General features: G+C 43.5%; 1 protein-coding gene across 3 annotated transcripts in view; it reads right to left on the reverse strand.

Annotated features, from left to right (window-relative positions):
- Positions 1-12,882: 12,882 nt before the first annotated feature.
- The window catches only part of GPSM2 (G protein signaling modulator 2), a 1,691,855-nt gene continuing 1,678,650 nt past the window's right edge, over positions 12,883-26,087 (reverse strand). For all 3 annotated transcript variants that reach the window (XM_044086064.1, XM_044086062.1, XM_044086063.1), the window contains one exon: positions 12,883-13,844. In XM_044086064.1, coding sequence (XP_043941999.1) covers positions 13,677-13,844 — 168 coding nt within the window. In that variant the 3' untranslated portion in view covers positions 12,883-13,676. The remainder of the gene's footprint in view (positions 13,845-26,087) is intronic.

A 26,087-nucleotide genomic window follows, 5' to 3' on the forward strand; every position in this document is an offset into this window, starting at 1 on the left:
CGAAGGAATGGAGTCTTCTGCATCTGAATCCTCATAAGGCGAGTAGGCCCCTTCCTGATGGTCTGACAAATCAGATCCATCCGTGGAGTAATCTGAGGATAGAGGTTCAGAGGGATCAGTCCTGGGCCTTTTGTCTGGAGGAGGTTGGGAGGCTCTGTCTGGGTGAGGTTGGGAACCCCTAATTAAGGATATAAGGTCCTCAGCAAGAGAGAGAATCTGAGAACTAGAGGAAGGCCTCTGGGAAGAAGATTTGGCAGGCAAAGCTTTTGAAAGTTTGGCAGCTTTAGCCCTGGAGAAGGCCTTAATAGACATGGAAGCTGGGGGCCTAGCTGCCCCACGTGCAGGAGTAGAAATGTCCAAAGGTATGGTGTCGGACAATTCTTGAGCACTAGCTTCGGTAGGGAGTTCTGAAGCTGACTCAGCCAGGGCCTCTGGCCTCGGTGGTCGGAGGTATGGTTTCGGTAGTAGTAATAATCGTGGACTCTGTTTCGGCCAAAACCGAGACACTCGCGGTAGGCCTAGCCGTGGTTTCAGCCGAAACCGCCGGCCGCGAGTGTCGGTCCTTTTCCTTGCGTTTTTTGACCAAATGCAAAGTCAGAGTCTCCGACGGCATTTTGTAAGCAAAAGCGGCACCAAAAAACTCCTCTGCAAACTCCGAACGACGTCTAAGAGTCCGTCGGTTGAAGGAGGCATAGGCTAAACAAGCTGATACGTCGTGGTCTGGGCCTAAGCAAGGAAGGCAGTAAGAATGGAAATCCTTATGAGGTATTAATTTCCCACAAGTTAAACAATTATTTACTTTGTCTGACATCGGCTGAGGCAAGAAAGAGTCCCCAACGGGGTACTTAGCTTTTTTCGAAGTCTTCGGTAGCTGAAATCTCTGGATCTGACCGACCGGCACTTGCGAACAGCTTCTGCTTCGGGCACCACGCGGCAAGAAAGACTGAGGAAAATGGCGTCGGCTGATGCCTTTATACCCCAGAAGCTCTGACGTTGGGGAAAGTGCGACATCAGCCGAGGCCAGACCCAGACTTTGGAATCCGGCCGACCGAAGGGCTGCCTGAGGCAGGACAACCCATATGTTATGACTGCAGATGCATCCTTGAAGGACATCTGCTTCTGCTTCGGGCACCGCACGGCAAGAAAGACTGAAGAAAATGGCGTCGGCTGCCTCTTTTATACCCCTGTCGCACAGACGTCAGGGAAGAAGGGACTGCAACCGACGCTACACCAAGACTTTGGAACTCAGGCCGACTATGGGACTGCCTGATGGCAGATAACCGAAGTGCGATGACTGCAGCAGTGTAACACGATGAACATCTGACCCCTGTCACCCTGTTGCTGCAGACCCCCTCTGCCACGAGGGTGGCATCTTCCGTTATAACCCCCTCCTCTGCCTCTAGAGGGGGTTTCTCCACGTGTGTCCTGAAAGGCTCCCTGTGCTTTTCGGAACCACATTTTCCCTCCCCTAGGCCCTTGGGGTAGGGCCGAGTAGGGGTAGAAAAACAGACTCCAACGGCAGATAAGGTCTTGCCTTCCTGCTCACACCTGGTTAAAGTTTCCTTTACTTTGGGCCCAAGCAGTGATGAGCCATCGAATGGGGTGTTAATAAAGGAAAACTTAAATGGTTCCACAAAGGAACAGAGACGCATCCAGGCTTGTCTGAGAAGAGCAACGCCCGAACTAGCAGCTCTACTCTAACCATCAGCTGCATAGGATAGGAGATGCATGGACAAGTTTACCACTGAGTTTAGGGTAGCGAGCTGGGCGTTGACTTTGTCGGCCGCCCCTGCAGCTACCGTACCCTGGAGAGCATCTCCTAGCTCTTTCAGATCATCTCTTTGTAGTCTCGTAAAGTGGGTTAAGTAGTTCAGTGATCGCACAGAAAAAGTTGCTGCACTAAACATGCATTTCCCATATCTATCCATGACCCTAGAATCTCTGTTAGGAGGATGGATAGATGTGGATGTCTCAGACTCTTCCTTTTTGGTGGCTGCAGCTACCACCATGGCATCAACAGGCACTCCCTTTGTCAAAAATGACTTGTCCACTGGGGCAGACATGAATTTATTGGGCTTACGAGGAACAGGTTCCATGGCCTCCGATGACTCCCACGCCTTACGAGAGATCAGTTCCATGAGCTCGTCATAAGGCGGAGACACCCAAGAAGTGGAAGGTTGAGACCCAAAAGCCTTCAAGAGCACGGACTCGTCCTCAGTAGGGGTCTTGGACTGCCAATCTCCCCTCTGACTAAGGATCTCTAGTATCTCTGCAAAGAAGGTATCCTCAGAGGGGGATCGAGGGGACCTTTCTGACTCATCCAAGTCCATGTCAGATGTCAAAAACTCCTGTGGGGAGTCTAAGTGCCTCTTCTTGCACAGTCTCTTCCTGGGCACCTCCTCAGTGGGGGGAACTAAGGAGGTCTCAGAAGAGCAGGGGACGCCCTGTGGGGGTACTTGAGGCTCGGGATTTCTACGCTTAGGTGGACCGGTAGACGAAGAAGCAGACACAGGAGCTTGAGGGGAGAGGGAAGGCTGAACCGATGCTGACATTGTCTTTGGAAACAAAACTCTCCTCATAGCATCAAAGGCACCATGGCTCCGACAAGGAGTGGATGGATCCAAGAGTACCATCCGATCCTCCCTCACCGAAACCTTGGGCTCCGAGCCCGAGGTAGGAGCCGAGCTCATCCGAGCCGAAGCCCCGAGAGGAAGAGTCGGCACCGACAAATCGGTTCTACTATTCTCCCCGGACCAGATGGGAGAGCGTCGGCTCCTAGAGTCCTCGGTCTGTGCCGAGGACATCAGAGTAGATGCAGTCGATAACACCGGTGTGGGTATCGGTTCCAAGGGTTCGACCATCATCGGTTCAGTATCCTTTGGCTTCGAGAGTCCAGTACGGCTCGGAGGAGGAGTAGACAAATCCGGTTCCATGGTCTTCGGCACAGACGAGCTGGTCGGGGCCAACAATTTGGCAAGTCCTGGTGCCTGTAAAAGCTTCTGCACTAGCCGATCCATGTCCAAATCTGAAAGGCTGACTGAGGACTTAGCTGAATGCACCGAAGGTGCTGACTGGAGCAGAGGGAACTTCAGAGACTGGCTCCAATACTGAGAGCTGGCTCCGAATCAAAGGTACACTCGGTTCCGAGGTCTGTGGAACTGATAACCCTCCCTCTGAAGCTTTCGCCTTTTTTGTCACTTTAGGATCTGAAGATTTTGTGGATTTTGAGGACATGCTAGAACCTTCATGGCTACTCAACACCTCAGAAAAGGAATGCTGTAGTAATCCCCTGTCTATAAGCTTCCTCCTTCTCTCCAAGAGGACTCTTGAAGAAAAGGAATGGCAAATGCTGCCAGTGTCTTGGAGGTGTTTAGCCCCCAGGCAGTAGACACACTGAATGTGTCAGTCAGTGATGGACATTTTCTGCCCATAATCTGGGCATTTTTTGAATCCCGATTTAGGATGGGATTTCTCCTTTTCATCCGACATGGTTAAGTAAAACAAACCAGTAAACTGCAAAAAGTAAGACAGTAAAGTCCTTACTTAACTTGTAAAGACCCACAAAACAACTAAGCCCAATCCGGGCACTATCTATAACAAATAATTATAGATTACAAATTTATGGCTAAAGAAGCCCACACAGAAAAACCCTGACTATTAGAAAAGACCAATAAGTGTAAATAGGGCTAAAGGCCCACACAAACCAACTAAGCCAACAGGGCACTAACTATCTAAAACTATAGATTCTATTATCTAATTATCAAACACTAATGCACAACTATCTTAGAAAAACAAAAATAAAGTTTTTTTTTTTTTTTTATAAAACTTGCTGTTTTTTTCCCCACAAATGGTCTGAGCTAGCTGGATCACAGAGATCTCTCTTGCCGCAGCAAACTAGATCTGAGGTAATTCCAGCAGTGCATTGTGGGATAAGGGGCTTGGTCTCAAGCTATTTGGCAAACCTTGAGCTTTGCTATCGGCCGTGTCGGAGCCGAGGATCAGCTCCGAACCCATCAGTGAGAATAAACGGCGAGATTTAATAACTTCACATTATGAGTTAAGTTTATTAAGTAATCCCGCTGTTCAAATTACACATTGCCCACCAATAAACCCTGCTTCATCGATTCCAACTAGTGACGAGGGCGAACCACATGACTGTGTGCTTGTAGTTAACACTGTTCTTTCTCCCAGGTTAGAGTTGCAAGATGTTTCTTTGCTTAATCCTGATTTAGTTCTTTTCGTAAACGGGTCCTGTTTACAAAATAATCTTGGTGAACTCCAGGCTGCATGGTCAGTCTGCTTGCCATCTGAGGTTTTAAAAACTGGACAATTACCACCTGACACTTCCGCACAAGCAGCGGAATTAGTGGCACTTTCGCATGCATGTAAAATGGCCAAAGACAGATCTGTTACTATTTATACTGAGTCACATTATGCCCATGGTGTTTTGTTCATGATTTTGGTACCTTGTGGAAGGAAAGGGGGTTTTTGACATCCTCTGGGGCACCAATTAAAAATTACCTGTACATTGATCACCTCTTACAGGATTTGTTATTACCTTCTAAAATTGCTGTTGTTAAGTGTGCAGCTCTCACCAGTCTAACGACTCCCTAGTAGCTAAGGGAAATAATTAGCTGACTGGGCTGCCAAACAGGCTGCTCTTTCACACACTGTTCAGGGACAATTTCTACAGCCTATCTTACAAATGGTTACTTTTGACACTACTGTTTTAAAAACTTTACAAAGTGAAGCATCAGAATCAGAAAGAAAAACATGGCTGGCTCAAAGCTGTTTCTAACGCTCTGATTCAATTTGGCAGCATCCTGATGATAGATTAATTTGCCCTGTATCCATTCTAAATTCTCTTATAAAAGCATATCATTTGCCAGCTCATGTAGGGGTACAAGCATTAATCAAACAAATCCAGAAGGATTGGTTTGCCCCAGGACTTTCTGCTTCTGTGCAAAATTTTTTGAACACGTGCTCCATTTGTTTACAGCATAATATTTCGAAAGGCATGCTGGCTCCCGCTCAACTGGTGCCAAAACCAATGGGACCATTTTGTGCCTTACAATGGGACTTTATTGAATTCCCACCTTGTACTCGTTTTAAATATGTTTTGACTGTTGCTGATATTTTTTTGTGGTGGTTAGAAGCCTACCCATGTGCTAAAAACAATGCTATTTCAGTTGCAAAAAAATTGTGTTATGAATTGATACCTCGTTTGGTGTTCCTTGTCAAATATACTCTGACTATGAAACGCATTTTACTGCTAAGTGAGTTGAATCATTGTGTACAATGTTAGGCATCACTTTGAAATTTCATTGCCCGTATAGACCACAGGCATCAGGTTATTATTGAATGAATGAATCAGACCTTGAAAACTAGACTTGCTAAAGTCACTTCAGAAACAGGCTTAACTTGGGTGCAGGCCTTACCACTAGCCTTACTTTCTATGCGAGCACAACCGTATCCTACTAAGGGTCTTTCTCCTCATGAAATTCTCATGGGTCGCCCTCTGCGTATGCCTATGACACCACCACCACCCCTTTCTGAATATGATGCATTTGATAATGATATTCTCTTGTACTGCAGATCTCGTTTCCTTCCTACAGTTTCACCAACGAGTAGCAGCTGCTCAACATCTTCCAGATCCTTTCCTGTCATCTGCCATACAGCCAGTCGATTGGGTTTACGTTAAGTCCTTCTCTAGAAAAACAGTGCTCCAGCTGCGCTGGAAGGGGCCCTTCCTGGTTCTTCTGACAACGTCATCTGCTGTGCGACTGCAAGGATCTCCAACCTGGATCTACATTTCACACGTCAAAAAAGTTGTGCCGTCCGAAAACCAACAGCCTTTGTCTTTTTCAACTCCAGATTCTCCTCCTATTGTTACTCGTACTCAAGGTAGAACTGTTCCAGTAGCTGACTATGCCTAACATCTACCCTTTTGGAAAACTCCAAACTCCTGACACTACGCAGACGCAACAACCATTTCCACAAAAATATTAGAAGGCCATTTTGGTGGTCATTCTTGTTGTGCAGTTATTTTTAATGTGGCCATTTTTATTTCCTGCTCCCTTGATGCATCACACCAAAGGAGCTATTTGGCACCCACCTTTCAACACCTACCAAGCCATCAAATATGTTTATGCTTCTGCACAATCATCCAGGAAGTCAGTGGAAATTGACTAGAATTGGGGGTTAACAAACACCCCCCAATCTTGTGCGGGTTAATTCAGTCTGTGAGGAAGCTTGTGATGATTGCACCTGGCAATTTCCAAAAGAAGGGAGAAAGTATAATTGTGTACAATTACCATAACTGTAGCTGTTCGACTGTATTCTCTGTGGCAGCCCTGAACTTTAGGATTTCCTGCTTCGGAAGCCCTTAGTCGGCCTCACAACCAGTGTAAAAAACTCCCTCCTCCCTGAGCTGCCGGATATCCTACCCTGAGATCAGGAGCCCCATAGATGAATCTTAAGTAAGGGACTAGGTAAGAGGAAGGGGACTTGTATGGCATCCCTGTAGAGGGTCCACTGGAAGAGGATGACAGAGAAAGAGCTGTAAGGAGAATAACGGGGATGTTGGCAGGGAAAGAAGAAAGCAACGGTGAATACACTTAACATCTACATTTATAGTAAGCGTACACAACTGTACTATGCTCTTTGTGCTTCACTATTGTAGTCCTGACTTGTGGGATGATTCCCAAAGCTGAGATGAAGGTGAAAGTTGCCTTAATGGGAAGAGAGGATGCCCTACAAGGTGGCAGTGGCAAATCCTGCTCTGGACTTGGAGAAAGCTAACAGGTGGAAGTGCATGGTAAAGGTAGGCACTCCCTTCAGGAAAGCAATGGTCCTAGCTGAATGGGTCCTAACAGATTCAGGTTTTTTTTGCCATGGTAGGTGTAACAAAAGGAAATACAGAGATGCAGTTGGAGATAGTTTACTTGGTGAATGTTTTTTTTTCAGAGCCCAAGGCAAAGGAAACAAACAGCTGTTCTTATTTTATGAAAGTTGTAGTCCTATCAAGGTAGTAGTGAAGTTGCCTGTGTACATCCAAGGAGTAAAAGATTCTTTCCCCTTGGTTCTGTGTAGTAGGGAAGAAGGTAGGCAAGTGTATGGTTTGGTTCAGGGAAGGGTACGTGACCACCCTGGGCATAAAGGAAGTGTTAGTTTTGAGTGAAACTCTGTCTGGGTGGAATACAAGAAAGGGTTCCATTAGCATGACGGGCTGCAACTCACAGACCCTCCTAGCTGAGGTGATAGCCAGTAAAAAGTCAGTCTTCCAGGTCAAGAATTTTAAATCAGCTGAAGCAGCTGGTTCAAAGGGGGTAAGGTCAATTTTTCTAGAACCAAGTTGAAGTCCCAAGGAGGGGTGGGCTGCTTCCTGGGAGGTCTGACATGCAGCACTCCCCCTAAGGAACTGTTTCTATAGGGGGTGGGAAAAGATAGGAGGAAGAGAGATGTGGGCTGAAAAGGCAAAAGAGTGAACCTTAACGGATGAGAAGGATAGGCCTCTGTCCACCACGACCACCAGGTACTCCAAAATGGCTGAAATACTGGTAGAGACAGGATTGGGGCCTTGTTGCTGACACCAAATAGAGAATCTTTTCCACTTGGCAGAGTATGTTTTCCTAGTACTGGGTCTTCTAGATTATTAAGCTCCTGACTACTCACGGATTTGTTCAGGGTAGAATTATGATGAATTATCCAGGAAGAGAGTCTGCAGGTTGGGGTGCACAAACTTTCCCTTTGCCCGAGTCAGCAGATCTACTCTCTGGGGTAACTGCTAAGGTTTTTCTTTGGTCAAACTCAATAGCTGGGGGTACCAGTGCTGCATGGGCCAGTCTGGATGACCCTTGGTCCTTTTCCCCTGACTTTTAGGAGGACTCTTGGAAAAAGAGGCAGGGGAAATGCATAAAGAAATAGACGGCTCTAGAGGAAAGAGAAGGCATCTGTTCTTCAGGCTGTGTGAACTTTGCTCCTGGAACAGAATCTTTTTAAATGAGTGTTTTCGTTGGTGGCAAAGAGGTCTATTTGCGGGGATGCCTAGTTCGGGACTATACTGAGAAATGTTTCCCGGTGCAGCTGCCACTCGTGGGGGTCTATTAAATGTTTGCTGAGGCAGTCTGCTAGAGTGTTCTGAGCCCCAGGAAGGTATTGAACCATCAGGTGCAACCCTATAGCATTGGCTGTCTCCCAGAGCTACACTGCCAGCTAGCACAGAGGGTAGGAGTGGTTGCCCCTTTGTTTATTTACCACATGACTGCTGTGTTGTCTGTTTTGATATGTAGAACCCCTGGGTTCCAGTGATCCTTGAAGGCCAGCATGCCCTTCTGTACTGCCATCAATTCCTTCCAATTTATGTGCTTGTGTCTGAACTGCTCTTCCTATTAGCCCTGGGACAGCAGGTGTTGGAAATGGGCTCCCCAGGCTGTCTCTCATGCATCTGTGGTTAAGGTTTGCCCTGAGGGATGAACCTGAATGGAAGACCCTGGTTCCATGCACATGACCACCGTGACAATCCCTCCCTGAGGTAGTGATTTAGGTGGATTTCTGTCTCTCCAGGGGCTGAGAATGCCAATACTTCAGATTCCTGAGGTACCACCAAAGTTTCCTCATGTGTAGCTTGGCCTGAGGGATCATTAGTATACAGGATTCCATGTAGCCCAGTGCTATGAGGAATTCCCTGGTTGAGAGGCATTGTCTCTGCATAATGTCCTGGAAGTACTGAGTTTAGAAGGAAGACCTGTCTGGGGAAGGGAGGCCTTCTGGAGGGAGGAATCCTGCAGAGCCCTCAGGAAGACTATCCTGGTGGAAGGGTTTGTGTTGGATTTGCTGAGGTTTATGGTGAAACCTAGAGAAGAGAGTTGGGGAGTAGGGTCTGGGTGAAGGCCAGATCCTTAAGGAGCTTGGACTGACACATGGCCTGAATGAGGGAGTTGTCTAGATAAGTATAAAATTGGATGCCTCTTTTTTGCAGAAAACAATTACAGGGGCCAGACATTTGGTGAAGACACTGGGAGCAGTACACAAGCCAAAAGGAAGTGCAGAGAATTGAAAGTGACTGGTACCTGCTCTGAAGTGAAGAAGATTTCTGCAGAATTCTTCTACAGAGATGTGCAAGTAGGCACCTTTCAGGTCCAAGTAACCACTACAGCCTGAGGAGTGATCATGGGGAAAAGCTTTAGAAGAGTAAGCATTTTGAATTTTAGGATTAGGGGGTACTGATTGAGAATGGACAGATCCAGGACAGGGTGCCAAGAGCCTTCTTTCCAGAGGACCAGAAATAGCCTGAAGAAAAACCTTTTCCTATCTGATGTTCTGAAACTGGTTCCATGGAGCCCAGAGGGCATAGGTTGTGAATCTGAGAAATGGCCTCTGCCCTTGAGTTGTGTGGCACATTGGGGTAACCTGAGAATCTTAATGGTTCTTTGAAAGTAAGCTTGTAGCCGTTTGATATTACTTTCAGACCCCAGTTGGAGGTGATGAGTGCTCAGCTTTCCTTGAATAGGGAAAGTCTTGCTCCTTATCTTCTTATCTCATCTGAGATTGGGGGTGGGTGGGTGGGAAGGATGGTGAGTCATTGCTGACCTCTACTAGGGCCCTGTGGCCTAGAACTCCAGGCTTGAGTGTTCTGAGGACCACTGCCTTGCCATCAACAATTGCTGTTGTTGCCTTTGAGGCCTTTCCTTTCAGGTTTTCTGCTAACTGGGTTTTGATTCCTACTGAACCTAGGAGGCTGGACCTGGAGAAAGTCCTTGATTGTTTGCATGGATTTTGCTTTAGCCATCATTTTTTTTAACACAGCCTCAGCCTTTGGTCTAAAAAGGAAGTCCTTATCCAGGGGGGTGCACCCAGCAGTTTAGATTTGACATGCTTCAGTAATGTCGGTTCCCCAAGCCAAACATGTCTTCTGAGGACTGAGCCAGAGACAGCTGCTCAGGAAGATGCCTCTAGGGCGTCACATCCACAGTGTAAGGAACATCTAGCTACCTGGGAATTGGAATGACAGAGATCCAGCAATTCCTTGGAGGTGTTTTTGTCCTCCAGGGAGGAGATCTTTTGCTTCATTTTTTCCAAAATATCCTGTTGGTATTTTATCATATGAAATTGGCAAATGAGGGCCACATAGCCAGGGTAGATGAAGTGTAAACTTTTTTCCCAAACCTGTCAAGGGCCCAGCTTTCTTTGAGTCTAAACAAGCGACACACAAGGTATGAAAGTTTCAGTGTGGGATTTGTTTGCCACAACGGAGACAGCTCTTAACTTTATCTGACACGAGTCACAAGTAAGAAAAAGTTTCCCCAAAGGGGTACTAAGCTTTAAAAGAGTTTCTCACTCCGATGTGGACTGAGTGATGCACTCAACTGCTTTGGACTGACTTTGTGGTGTCGGCTGGCTCCTTTTATAACCAACTGTCCTGATACCAGGGTAGGGCATCTGCCAGCTCAGGGAGGAGGGAGTTTTTACTCTGGTAGTCAAGCTGACCAAGGGCTTCCGAAGCAGGAAAAAACACAAGTCAGGACTGCAACAGTGAAGCATGAAGAACATCCACTGTTGCCCGGGCCAAAAGGGAATTACCACAATGATCTTGGGGTTTCCTTTCTGAATCGTCAGAATCATCTCGGATATCAATGCAAAGGGTAGAAAACATATAGGAATATTCCTGTCCAAAGAAGAGAAAAAGCATCTGTCTTCCAGGCCTTCTAGTCCAGGACACACTGCAAGAATCTTGCCAGCTGATAAGTTCACTTGAGAAACTCCCCAGGGAAGGATCAAATCTTGGTAGACCCCAATCTACTTTCCATTTGTGAAAGTTTATCCTTATCTTACTCAGGCCTGTCCGCCACACAGTTTTTCTCTCTGACGGAATGTAGAATGCCTGCAGTCTGAGACTGCATTGTGAAGCTATATCCCAAGCTAACATACCCAGCCTGCAAAGGGGTATGACCTGGTTCTCCCCTGCTTGTTGATGTACATGACTGACTGACGCAACTTGGCAAGGTCTCAGGGACCAAAGAAGATTCAGAGAGTTGGGTGACTTGATCAGGGCAAGTATCATTCATTGGGGTCCCACACACCTTGCTCTTTTATCTCTCCTGAAACTGTTCCTCAAGCAAAGTCAGAGGTGTCTGTGGTGACTATTTCAGAACAGGGAGGGAGAAGGTGAGACCTGGATTTAGGGATATCTGCTGTCTCCAACAAGCGATTTCTCTTCTGACAAGCTCAGTTCACCTGATCTCGAGTTGATAAGCAGTTTGGACGCTTGGAAGGTGCCTTGAAGTTCAAAAGCTGTCTGACTGGCTGTTATATCCTTGGTAGGATATAACCCATAAAGCTAAGGCTACTGCAGCAGTGATCAATAGGATGAACATAAAGTGATATACAATGACTTTGGGCAGCTGTGCAACTGCATGGGCAAAGCCTTGAGATGGACAACTGTTGGGCAACTGTGAAACTGCAACAGAAAAGCCTGTGGGGTGGGTAACTGAGTAGTCAAGTACCATAAGGCTGACAAACCAACCTTAAGAATGAAGTCTGGTAAGCTGGTGGTACCTGTAAAGTACTGTCTATGGCTACTTGAACAAATGTCACAACCATTTGTAAAACTGGAATCTGTGTAATTCACGTCTGAGATACCAATGCCTGATAAGTCACTGTGAAATGGAAAGGTGCTTTACACCCAGATGTCATTGTTGGTGCTTACTGGGCAAATGTCTGCTGTGCTGAACTCACTGCCTACTTAGCCACTGCCAAATAAACCCGTGCCTGGTATGGGTATGGTAGTGCCTGTAAACCACATGCCTACTTGGACACTTGGTAAACAAATTCATACACGAGAGGAGGAATGTCTGGTGATACCTGCACCCACAGTCACCTGAGCTGGGAAAGTTGCAAGAGAAGCTACTCGTGAATACTGGCACTGGATACCCACCAACTGATCATAACCAAGACTGGGGACTGCTAATATCAGAGTATAGTGATGGTGTCTGAAAACCATAACCAGACATCTGGTGACTCGCTTAGAAATCTGGGAGATGTCAAATACAGCATCATAGAAAATCTGGAAGATAACAAATGTAGCCTCATACACATATCTCTAACATACAGCCTAGCTTCCACAGTGATATTAGCTAACACAATAATTTCCTGGCCTGAGGCAGGTGCCTTCAACCCCTAATAGTGTGAGCACAAACAAGTAATGATCAAATGGTGGCTTAAGCTGCGTCCATACAGGCTACTTCTGTATCTGCTCTGAAAAGCAGGTAGGGTAAAATGATAAGCCCACTTCTCTGCCTCTTTCTGACTGCCTCAGTCGGTCTCTCCTGTCACTGATGGTAGTACTCTCTGTATTCCTGTCTTTCCTTCTCTAATGCCGTGGCACCGAAGACTGATAATGAGAATAAAAAGACGAGCCTCACGTTTCTCAGTCATCTTCATTATTAGGATTTCTTCCAGTGCCTTCACCTGCAAATCCACTGGAAGGATTTGACTCTCTGCAGAAGCTGTCATGTAAAGCAGTTAAAGATGAAAAATTTCAACAAAATCATCTTCATTAAGTGAAAAAACAGACTTGAACAGCAAGAAATTCAAAAGCAATTCCTGCAAACTCTGAAGTAGTAAACAAAAACTGGAGGGATCTGGTTATGTTTGAGCAAGCAGGGAAAACCAAATCTGGTCCATTGAGTGAAACCCTGTCTTAAGCCTGAGACATTTTACATGCTAAGTGGGTCTAGCACTGGATAGCACCATCCCTTGCGGTGAAACAGCTAGAGTTTTCCAAGACTGACCTAATCAGTTTCCTGGAGTTACATTTTACAGCTTAATATTTATGTTCAAAAACTGTTACAATTTATGTGGTACACAAGTCAAGTGTGGGACTCAGGTTTTCACTGAATTTTATTACCAATTTCTGAGCAAGACACCAAGATTTCCACAGCATAATTCATTCAAAGATGGAACACACTGTGTTGTTCATCAACATATGATGTGATGTCAGCAATGATACCTGCAAGCAGAACACTGACAGGGAAAGCACTCTTCCAGTTTCACAAGGATGATGAAAACAGACAGGAAAAATAGCATCTTAATATTTTACAAGCATACTCATTTTCTATCAATGTGTGACATTTACAACAAAGTTCAATGAATCTTTTCAATACAAAAAAAATCTTAACTGGAAACTGCAGTCCTTTGCCAGTCCCTGAAGATCTTAAAATTTAAATACACACATTACGATTTAAAAAAAAAAAAATCAAGTGTTAAATAATTAAAATTTAAAAGTACCATTAGCTTACCTTAACATACAGAGATAAAAAAGAACCACAGTAAAGGCTAACAGGTTCTTCTGCACAAACTCTAAATATAAAGTTAACAGCAGCTCTCACACTTGCAAAGAAACGGCAGTGAATGCAGTGAATTATTCAGTGCTACACACCATTATCAATTTTTTTATCAATAAGAAATCATTTGCTCAAAATCACTCAGTGGAAGCAGGGAGCATCTCTGTGTTGTACTGATCCACTTCCAGATTCAGAATGGGAGAACTGTTCAGTACATTTTTCAACCCACATGAAATAAATGATGCATTCAAAAATACAGCTTCTTCAATGCATCTAATCTACATTTAAATTACATTAGATTAAGAGACAGAAAAAAGTACATTAATGGTCATTTTAACTGGTGTTAGATCTTTTCAGGTCTGTGGGTAAATTGACACGCTGTTCATCTATTCTTTTCCCCTGACAACGCAAAATAAGGCCAAAGAAGTCTTCATCTGGAACCGTTGGTCCCTTTGGTGCTACAGGAGGTGGTGCACTTCTTTGGTCATCAAGTCGGGACCCCTGAAAATTTTAAAATTGTGAATGAAGATGAAAACTAGTAGTAATCTGCTGTTAAATCAATTGTCAGTTATCTGGTGGTCTTTCTTACTAAAGAATGTTCATAACTTACAAACCTGCAGTTCTAACTCTTAAGAAAAAGGTCAAAACATGAAGCAATAGCCAAATAAATAAAAAAAATAGCGCAGCTATACTAAGATAGTTAAATTACTTAAACAGTAAATTTAATGTACTATAAAACTACTCAATCATAAACTAGTGTTATATAAATAACCTTTTCCTACAACTTAATAAAACTTGGAAACATAATGATCAATATCAGATGTACAGCAATGCAATACTGACCTTTTCTTCTGTATCAGTGAAAGGTACCAAGTTTTCTTTCTTTTTTTTTTTTTTTTTTAACATCTTACCCCATATATGCCTGTTGACCATCAAAGTCCTCCCCAAACAGACTTGAGCCTTTTTGTCTCCTGGGGTTGAAGGAGAGGCATCCTGCCTGATCCCATAGAAAGACGGTCATCCAGTAGCTGCCACTGGGGAGCTAGTGCTCCTGCCACCATCCCACTAATTCAAACATTATTTATTAATCTAACCCACACCTGAGACAATGTGACACTTGCACCACTACAGTAACTGCCTTCACCTCCACGTCATACGCATGTACACCTCTCCACCTTCTTCTGACAAGACCTACCATTTCCAATTTGGGTGGTCACATCCATGTCTATCTGTGGTCCAACTTCCACTCATGACTCACCTCCACCCACTAGCTGGGACTAGGGCATCCAATGGCATAATGGCTGTAACAAGAACAATGACCATTGATGCTTGCCTTCAGGACAGACACATCCATCTTCCCTTACCTGTACCATCAAGCACACAAACTGCTACTTGAACTGGAGTTGTCTGAGCCAGAGTTAGGGCTTCATCCCTGCATGTTACTGGCACAAACAAAAGACACCATGCATCACTGTATAAAGATCAGTCAGCCAAAATGGTACAACATACTTACTATATAGGTTATAGTAATTAAGTCTTCACTTCAGCTAATACCCAAATAAATTCAAGGGTCTTGGTCTCTTCACTGGGAACCCCTAGTCAAGTACTCTGCGAAATAGGATTAACACACTGTTCAGTACAGTCATTCAATAATTCTGCAAAATATCACTCCAAGGCATCCAAGCCTCTATGAAACATCTAATTTACACCCGCCTCCGTCTCCAAATTTATCTTCAGTTTCCCATAAACAAGTGCAGCTTTTTAAGTTGCACATTTGAGCTTACATACTAACTTCCCTCAGCTTGTGGCTTAACATGGAAAACCCACCTGCATAAACCTTACATTGCAGGGTACTGGACCTTGGAAGCGATTCAGAAAGTATGCATAGCATCTTGGTATCATTTTGTAATCAGCTGTCCAGTATAAGCTCAGTTGCAATAAGAAATTCAAAAAGAGGCTTTCAACTTCTGTCCTCAAGCGTAATTAATGAGAGCATTTAGCTTGCTTCATTATTTTAGCCTTGCTTTAGCAAATAAGCCACTGTTACCAGTAACCTGACATGGTGCCAGTGAGGGCCCCTGCTTGGAATGTGGCTGGGCAAAGCTTTTTAATAAAATGAAAAGGGAAAAAACACTCTTGCTATCTGCAAATCTTAAATGTTTTCTATGCACAAACTGCATACAATGGCCCCTGATTTGCTGAAGTCTCAGTGTACAAAGCTCAGCCTTAGCTCAGTACTGCAGATCTGGAGTGCATATCATTTTGTGAACTTGGGGGAGGGTTGAGCTACAGCTGGCAATGAGTTTGAAGCTGTTTACATTTAGCAAAGACAGCTAACACTCAACAGCCATACTGTGTTTTTCTCAGCGATACTCAACCCTTGCACATAATTGTAAGGTTTTCTGAATCTTGCCCGTTTTGTCATTTCTTGAATTCGTCTTCAAGCCATCATCTGTGCTTTTGTCAAAGCTTCAGCTTCATAAGATCCACCAATGACTTGTGCAACGTACTAAAGGAGAAGAATATGGAGTAAGTTTGCTTATATTAATTGTTTCTTCAAACTACAGACCAGAATTCAAGAGAAACTGTCATTCTACAATATAAAAAGCAACAAAAGGCTAGTCTTATTTCACTAACTTAGATGCCCTCCCCCACACTAAACATCAGTCTCTCTATTGATCACAGCTGGCTCATTCATCCTCCCTTCACCAAGGGTGAAAAACTTGGAGGCACCATCACTGAGGTAGCAAGAGATTTTTTCCCGTTTTAACCAAAACTCCAAGGCACAGGCCATGAAAAAAATTTCTTGATATTTAGAAAGAAACTAGAGCAACATCTGCAAGACATTAATCAATGTTACTGCCATAGGGTAAAACTATATAACCTCATTACCCACAATGCCAACTATGTAATAACATCATGAAAAGCTTGTGTACACTCTCACTACCTTCTTCAATATATTAAGCTACATACTATCAACCCTCAACTCTCTACTCCTTAATTTTCCTTCTCTCTTTCCAGACCAGAAATGCATACCTATCCCATCATGTCTATATTCCCTTGTCTCTTCTCATCCATTACACCTTGTCCTATATAGGACTTATCCACACTTCTTTTCTTCTTCTCTCTCTACAACTCCTATTTCGTTTTCTTTTACACTTCACTTCCTTTAATCCTTCGATTTTGTGGACTCAACACACATTCTCTTTAGCACTATATCACCTTAATTATAACCCTTCCATGCCTCCTTCACCTTTAAACACCGTCTACAGACACTTTTCTTCGTAGCACTCTCTCTCGCTACACCATCCTACTATTATGTTAAATAGCTCTACCTACCTTATATTTAACTGTATAATCTTCACGTTTGCATTATTATGCTTGTCTTATAACTCTACTTATTCCCAAATGCACATAACACTTGTACATATATTGCAATTTATCGCTTCATTGTACTGTACTCTATACATTGTTATAATGGTTGCAAATTGAAAGGCCTCATCTGTGTATATATGAGTATACTTTTGTACTGTAAAATACTGCATATTGTACTGAATGCTATTTCTTTAATCATTCATCATTGTATTTGTACACTGCGTCTGGCCAGAGTCGTGGCTGAAAAGGGTCCAAAAACCACTGCAAATACTCATTAAAAAATTTAATTAAACATGCCCAGTAATCTAGGTTTTGGTGTATAACAAGTGGCAACTAGAATGTGTCACTTCCTTAAGTAACCTTTGGTCTTCACCAGGTACTCCATCACAAGATCATGCACCCTCAGCACATGCCCCCACATTTTTCACAACAAAGAAAGGTAAGCTGGTTATACTATGTCATTCATCCCTTCCTCTTGCCAACTCTATGAAGTACCTGAGCTGCTACTCAAACTCAGGTCACCTACAATGTAGTCACAGCTTTATCCCTCTACGTCAATGGATACTTGACAACCCAAAAGTACTTTGCGTATTTCCACAACATGTAAGATTAAAGTTAGTGTATGCTACCACTCCAAGTACAGGAAGCAACACAGAACAGATGTTTCTGTCAAGATAATGTTACAACATCTATGTTTTTCACTGTGGCAAGCATTCATAAAATGCATCACTCTAGGTATGACTTATCAGTGAAGCTTTACTCACTAAACAGCCAATTCCATTCTCAACTTTTGGTAAATGCAAGACCTGTTAGGCTAGTAACTGATCACTTCAACACACGCAGAACAAATGCTCACCATTTAATACCTATAAGGTACCAGCTCAATAAAATAAAACAGAATACATAAGCCAGATGAAGTGCAGATATCAGAACGGGGCTGCAGGAAGGGAAGGAAAGGAAAGGAATAATACTGTATTATTTTCCCCACTTCGGTCTCCCTTAATTCATAGAATATGGTTAGACTACCAAGTTATACATCTAAACTATGGAGACAGGCACTGGCTATGAAACCCTAAAGAAGACTTACAGCAAAACTCTCTGCTGCTTGGGCATTGTAGTCTCATATGTAAATGGTATTTACTTTATTTGGTTAACTAGGGCAGTTCAACCAAGCACAGTAATTCAGTTCTCTACTGAAAATGGTCCATCAGCGATACTGCCTTAAGGTCAGTGACAACAACTGACATTTGCAGTTAAGTGCAAAGTTTTTGGAATCCTGACAGTGAGTCAATAAATTCTGCTTCAAGCTATCGCCTGCACAATAAAGTACAAATATCAAATGCAGAGATTAATACAGTACACTGAAAGTTTTAATTTATAAATCAAACACACTTCTCAGTGACACTTGGACAACCAAAATCCATTTCGTTCATCACACGGTTAAACTGGCCACACAGTTGTGCAACCTTGGAGCTGGTTGTACTAGTTTGAATCCCAAGCGCAGTGCTATGCAGATGTTCTCTTCCTAGTTTTGGATAGGCTAAAAGAATATGTGAAAAGGAAAGGTTGTGGCAGTTCTTGCAGTTTTGAAATCATAGGAATGAAGACCAGTGGTTGCCTCATAAAGCTCCCCTGCTGAAATCTTTGAAGAAAACTGCTGGAGAACCTCTCCCTCAAAACTGATTGCATCCTAAAATGACCCTGAGGAGGCATACCCAAAGAAAGTACCGTTGTGTACACTTACCATAAATGTAGACGTTCGAGTCTATTCACTGTTGCAGTCATTACATTTGGGTAATTTGCTGGCAGGTTGCCCTCAGTCGGCCTGAATATCAAAGTCTTGGGTCCTGCGTTGGTTGCGGTCTCCTCTTCCATGACGTCAGGTCGGGTGTATAAAACATGCAGCCAACACCATTTTATTCAGTTTTTCTTGCACCAGATGTCAAAAAAAAAAAAAAAAAAATGTATGTGTGTGTATATATATATATATATATATATATATATATATATATATATATATATATATAAAAACAGCAATTTTATCAACATAAACTTTACCTTCATCTAAAAGAAAATACACCAGAAAGGCTTTAGAATATAGTGAAGGAAAGAGACGTTCTAGAAAAAAGGGGGATGGGTAACCCGGACTGCAACAGTGAATACACTCGAACATCTACATTTATGGTAAGTGTACACAACTGAACTATGTTCTTTGTGTTTCACTGTTGCAGTCATTACATTTGGGTAGACTCCCAAAGCTATGGACGGGAGGATGGAACTAAATAGCATTAGGAGCGGCTATAAGGCCCTGCAGAACTGCAGTGGCAAAGCCTGCCCTGGACTTAGAGAAGAGAGGCAAATGATAATGCTTTGTAAAAGTATGAACAGAGCTCCAAGTAGCAGCTTCTAGAATGTCTTTGGTTGGAACTCCTCTGAGAAAAGCTGCTGAGGTACAGGCAGCCCTGGTGGAATGTGACCTGATTAGCAGAAATGAATGCAGTGGCTTATCCACTTAGAAATAGTCTGCTTTGATATAGCCTTCCCCTCTGATCCTGCAGCAAATGCCATCAGTAGTTGCTCAGACTTTCTTAGAGATTTGGTCCTGTTTAAGTAGAATTTTAGTTATCTGTGTACATCCAATGAATGCAGAATCCGCTCCCCCTTGTTCTGCAGATTTGGGTAAAATGTTGGCAGGTAAATAGTTTGGTTAAGAGCCACACTGGATACCACCTTAGGCATAAAGGAAGGATTGGTCCTGAGGGACACCCTGTCCGGGTAAAATGTAATAAAAGGCTCCACAGCCATGAGGGCCTGTAGTTCTGAAACCCTTCTTGCTGAAGTGATTGCCAAAAGGAAAGTTGTTTTCCAAGATAAAAAAATTATATCCGCAGTAGCTACTAGCTCAAAAGGAGGCAGGGTGAGTTTCCCCAGCACAAAACTGAGGTCCCATGCAGAAGTTGGTGATCTTCTGGGAGGCCTTAAATTTTTGGCCCCTGTAAGATACTGTTTTAGCAGAGGATGAGAAAAGATTGGAGGCTCCGTGCTGTAATGAGCCGACATGGCAGAGGCATGGATTTTTATTAAAGAAAAAGATAGGCCCTTGTCAAGCATCTCAGTCAAGTATTGTAAAATCTGAAGAATATTTGGTTTTACTATGTCCGCTCCTTGTGCTTGGTTCCAAGCACAGAATCTCTTCCATTTATCAGCATAAGATTTTCTAGTACTAGGCCTTCTGGCTTCCAAAATGACATCCATCACAGATTTACTGAGAGGTGTAGTTTGAATAATTACATGATCAGTCATGCTGCCAGGTTCAGAGTTTGGAGCTGAGTGTGCAGCATTTGACTGCTCTGCTGAGACAGTAGATAAGGTATTTGAGGCAAGTACCAAGGGGGGAGTTGAGACATATTCCTTAGAATTGGGTACCAGTGCTGGCAAGGCCAGTCCGGGGCAATTAGGATCATTTTTTGTTTTTCCTGTCTGACCTTTAGTAAGACCTTGGGGAGAAGAGGCAGAGGAGGAAAGGCGTAGACTGATAGGTTTTTCCAACTGAAGGATAAGGCATCCACTTTCCATGCTTGTCTGTGATAAGTCCTTGTGCAGAATTTGTCCAGTTGATAACTTTGGGGAGAGGCAAATAGATCTATGTCTCGGCTCCCCCATTTCTGTGTTATCATGCTGAAGACTTGTGGATCCAGTTTCCACTCGTGAGGGTCCATAAGATTTCTGCTTAGGTCGTCTGCCAGAGTATTTTGTTTTCCTGGCAGGAATTGAGCTTGAAGATGTACTTGGTAAGTCAAGGCTGTGTCCCACAATGCCATGGCTAGTCTGTAAAGGGGGTAGGAATGTGTACCCCCTGCTTGTTTATGTTCCGCATAACCATGGTGTTGTCCGTCTTTATCAGTAGTTGTCCTGGATGACGTATGTCCTTGAAAGCTGTCAGGGCATTCTGAACAGCTAGCATCTCTTTCTGGTTGATATGCAGATGCAGTTGGTTTGGGCTCCATATGCCCTGAATGCATCTTCCCACCAGGTGGGCCCCCCAAGCATAGTCCGATGCATCTGTAGTTAGGGTTTGGGTGGCAGGGGGTAGAGTGAAAGACTGTCCCTTGTTCTGGTGACATATTTCTGCCCACCAAAAAAACTCCTGTTGTAGGCAGGGAATGAGAGGAATCATTGTTTCCAGACTGTGACAATGTTGACTCCATAAACTTTTTAGATACCATTGTAGTTTCCTCATATGCAGTCTCGCATATGAAATTAGTAGAATGCAGCAAGCCATGAAACCCAAAGCCTGCAGAATTTGTCTTGTTGCCATCTGTTTGAAATATATAGTCAGTTGCCTTTGTTTGTCTGGTGTAAGGTAAGCCATCTGGGTAGTTGTATTCAAGCTTGCAACCAGGAATGTAATTATTTGAGAGGGTACCAGTTGGGATTTCTTTTCGTTTATGGTGTACCCTAGGCATGCTAGAAGTCTTTTTACAAATGCCAGATGTTGAAGAGTGTCCTTGTCCTCTGCTTGAATGAGACAGTTGTCCAGATAAGGATGAATGTGTATGCTTCTTTGTCTGCAGAATGCAATTATGGGTGCCAGGCACTTTGTAAAGACCCTGGGCGCAGTAGATAAGCCAAAGGGCAGTGCAGAGTATTGGTAATGCAAAAAAACTGCCTTGAAGCGGAGGTATCTTCTGCATGGTTCTCTTATTGGGATATGCAGGTGTGCCTCTATTAAGTCTAGAGTCACTGACAAAGCATTCCTGCACAGCATAGGCAGTAGCTGCTGTAAAGGCGGCATTTTGAATTTTAGAATGTCCAGGAACGTGTTAAAAATCGCTAAGTCCAGTATTGGACGCAAAGAATTGTCTTTTCTTGGTACCAAGAAAAGTCTTGAATAAAAATCTTGTCCTTTACTTTTCTGGTGCCGGTTGAATAGCCCCCATACCCATGAAGGACATAACTTGTTTCTGAGCCTCTGCCCACTGATTTTGTGGCAGATCTGGCTATCCATTTGGAACTGGTAAAGTATGGAAAGGAAATCTGTACCCCTGGGATACTATGTTTAATACCCACATGCCCTGGGTAATTAACTGCCAATTTTGAGCATGAAGTGCTAGTTTTCCCCCAAGGGGGCTGCCAAAAGATAAGTGCTTGGTGATGGTAGTGGAAAGTCATTGAGACTGCTTACTGTAGGGTTGTGCTATGTTTCCTCCAGATTTGGAGGTGGAGGCACCCCATTGCTTTGACCTGTAAGAACCCTGTGACTGGTATCTGGAGCCTTTTGAGTGCATGGATTTGCCTTGAGTGGACACAGGAAAGGACCAATTTTTAGTAGGCCAGTGTCTACTGAACCTGGGTGGCTGCACTTGCAAGAAATCTTTTACAGCTTGCATAGATTTAGCTTTGTCTTCCATTTTCTTTAAAACCTCTTCTGCCTTATTACCAAACAGAGTATCATGCTGCAAGGGGGCATCCAACAATTTAGCTTTAACATGATCAGGCAGATTTTGCTCCTTGAGCCAGCCATGCTTTCTAATCACAGATCCAGTAACTGCCACCCTGCAAGAGGCCTCCAAGGAATCAAAACCACATTGCAAAGTATGCTTTCCAACCTGTTCTGCTGAATGCAACAATTCCTGTAACTCTATTTTCCACACAATCAGAAATCAACATAATTTTCGGTTTCAGTAAGCCCATAACATGCTGTTGGTATTTAAGCATATGAAACTGGCAGTTTAAGGCCCTGATTGCCAAGGTTGCAGACTTATAAACTTTATTTCCCCATCTATCCAGCCCCCTGGAATCTCTATCAGAGGGGGTAGGATTTTTGGCTGTAGAGGCCTTTACACCCTTGGGACCTTGAGAAATAGTCTCAGGATCAGCAGAAGGATTTTTGAATAGAAATTTGTGGGAGTCAGGAATCCTGTAATATCTGTCTGGCTTACTAGGAGCCGGAGGGAGGGAATCAGGAGCCATGCTTGATTCCGAAAACACATCATCAGCAATGTCTAATACAGGAAGTATTGCCAAAGGTCTATGCTGAGGAAGAAGAAGGAAATCCCTAAGCCTCTTTTTTCACTCAGAGAAGTCCCGACTCTCCCAGTGAAAATGTTCCCTCAAAGTCTCTCCAAAAGAGTAACCCTCAGGAGTAGATGCAGGTGGGATGGATTCCTCTTCATCAGAATCCTCATAGGGTGGAATAGAAAATTCCTGATCAGAAGAGGAATCAGAAGAAATGGAAACCTGATCTGAAGATTCATAATCAGTGCCTTGCCTAGGCCTCTTAGCGGGGGGGGTTGGGAACCCCTGATCAAGGTAATTAAGTCCTCAGCCATTTTGATTATCTGTTTTTTAGGCATAGGGGCCTGAGCACGTGGGCTCATGGGTCAGTTTTTTAGACATAGAAGATGTTTTTGACCTTGTTTTTTGAGGCTGGCGGTTTAATATAAAAATGTTGAGGCCTTAAAACACACTCAGAAGCCGGTGCCTGCTCAGCGGCTCTGGACCCATCCAAGGGAGAGACATCCGCGGGTTCAATACTCTGAGAATCTCGCGGCATACCGGACTCCGAATGGGTCTCGGTAGAGGCCTGCGACTCAAAAGTAGCAGGTATCAGGGGCTGCGAAAGTACCTCACTGAGTACCGGCGACTGGCTTAGGAGAAGCTTCGTTGTCGGTTTTGGACCTCGACGGTCTGTCTCTGTCTTTTTCTTTGCGTTTTTTTGTGAACTCCTGTAGTCGGATTGCTAATCGATGACATTTCAGGATAATTAAATCTTGATCCAAAATATTTAGAAGCAAAAATATACTGATGCTTAATAGTGCATTGGTTAAATCTAGCACAAAACCGACAGCAAGGCATGTTATGATCTGGGCCTAGGCAAGGAATACAGTACAAATGAAAATCCTTTTGAGGTATTTGCTTCCCACAAGTAATGCAATTACTAACTTTTACTGACATCGGTAAGGAGCAAGAAAAATTTCCCCAACGGGGTACTTAGCTTTAGTTTGAAGACTTCGGTTCTGAAACTCGAATGCGAAAATTTCAGGAGTCGGCCGACAGGCACTTGCGAACTGCTTCTGCTTCAGGCACCACATGGCAAGAAAGACTAAATAAAATGGCGTCGGCTACATGTTTTATACCCCTGACGACCTGACGTCATGGAAGAGGAGACAGCAACCGACGCAGGACCCAAGACTTTGTTATTCAGGCCGACTGAGGGCAACCTGCCAGCAGATTACCCAAATGTAATGACTGCAACAGTGAAACACGAAGAACATTCACTACTGCAACTTGTTCTGCTCACAAAATGTATAATCGCTTACTTTCAGTGAAGTGCACATCACCAGTTTCTACCCAGTATAAGAAATGAGTCTGTGTCAACAGATCAACACCACTTTCCCTGACAATAAAAACTCAGGAAATGTTTCACAGAAAGCACTTTGGGTGAAAGTCAAGTAATTTTTTTTCCTGGGAGGGGAAACAGTGGAGAAAATGGAATTCAGCAAAACTTCTTTCTGCTAAACCTTTTCAGCTGACCAACTATGAGACACACGCAAAAAACAAATGCACACCCCCTGCTACCCATCGTGCTCATGAAATTTTATTTTGTGATGAAGTCCATGCTGTACAACTACCCACTGTCATGGAAAACAGGTTATTTCCCATGTGTGGAAAGGAATAAAATTAACGTACTGTGAGCTCATGTAGGCAACATTAAGTCAAGCAGATACACAACAGGTAAATGCAGTGGGAAGTTTCACTGTTTTGTTTCAACACCTTTTCAGGAGGAGATCATAGTGTTATTTTTTTTTTTTTTTTTTTGAATTCATACAATCATGGAACCTAGTGACAAAGTCTATCAGTTACTCTTATGGAAGCAACAGAAAACTTCTACAATGCGAACATAATTGTGACTGGCATCACTGACAGGTCCCCTGAGGTAGTGGATGGCTCTAGGCAAGTGCATGCAGGGTATGCCATCCTTGTGAAAGACCAGACGTGTTTTACTACAACTAAGTGTTTGGAGCTCTGCATGCAATGCAAGGAGACAGAGGCTAATAGATAGAGGGCACTGCATTGCAAATTCTTCAGTACCCAATAGCCAGCAAATTTAGATGATGGGCAGGCAAGCTATTCAACCATGGACATTAAACCAGTGGCAGAGATGGCTTCAAAGGAGGATGTTGATGGACTACAGTCCTGTTCTCCACAAGGTCAAATTTTTTTGGTTTATGCACTGTTACAGTCGATATTTGGGGCTTATCTTTTGGCCTTTTGGGCGACTTAGCAGGTACAGGTTGTTCAAGTGGATTGATGGAAGTGCCAAGTAAGCACTATACTACAATTATTTTTGGTTTGTTGATTTGTTTTTCAACAAAATATTGTTTGAATTATTATTGACACTAAGCAACCTGGTGCCCTGTTTTGGGGTGATATATACTGGCTATTATTGTACCCACGTTGGCCATTGTTTGATGCCTTGTATTTGTGAAGAGAATTACATTTCAATTATATATTGAGTTTGTAAAATTTAGGGCATCTATAATATATGATGGTCTAGAAGCGATACTCCAATTTGACTATTGTGGACAGTGGTTTTTCTCTAGTTAAAAATTTTTTTTGGTCAATGATGGATTTGGCAACCCTTATTAAGGGTCTTTCATCAGACTCTGGGGATTTGGGTATTTTTGGCCTGGGGTCAGGCAATGTTAACAATGGCTCTGGAGTTCAGGACCCCACTCAGGATTATAGACCTGCCTTTATGAAGCTGATGAAAAATCTTACCACTCTTAAGAAAAATGTGTGGCACCTCAGGCTGTTTAGGGCATACCAATGGAGTAAAATTGCCACATGGGGATTAAGAATAAGGTTGCAACCTATGGTTGCTGAACCAGATGAGTGCCTTTTGGCCCAATGGTCTGAGGCACAACAAGAGGCCTTCATGACTTTTGTGAACATATTGACTAATTATTATGAGAGGAAGGTGGAGGAACAAACTACTCGGGTTTTAAGTGCAAGTAAAGGATTTGAGGAGTTTTTATTACTCCCATGTTATAACACTTGTATTGACAAACTTGGTAAGGATTTGTTGGAACTGGGTTCTGGGTTAAAGGAAAGAAAAATCAAGAAGTTTGCTCGTGATGTGGGGGATTACGATAGAGGTAAGCCTTTTGAGGTGCGTCCCAGGGTCGAATTCATCACACCTGTCCAAAATCCTAAAAAATCTAGGGTCTTTCGACCCAAGTCTATATTGAAGAAAAGGGACAGGGAGTCTGCTACATCTGATGATGAATCATTATCAAACACAGATTGGGAGGATGGCCACACCAGTCTCTCACCAGTTCCCAAGAGGAACAATTTGGAGCATAG

The sequence above is a fragment of the Protopterus annectens genome, chromosome 10.part0 (genome assembly GCF_019279795.1).
Source record: "Protopterus annectens isolate FY-2018-M chromosome 10.part0, PAN1.0, whole genome shotgun sequence".
Lineage (NCBI taxonomy): Eukaryota > Metazoa > Chordata > Ceratodontiformes > Protopteridae > Protopterus > Protopterus annectens.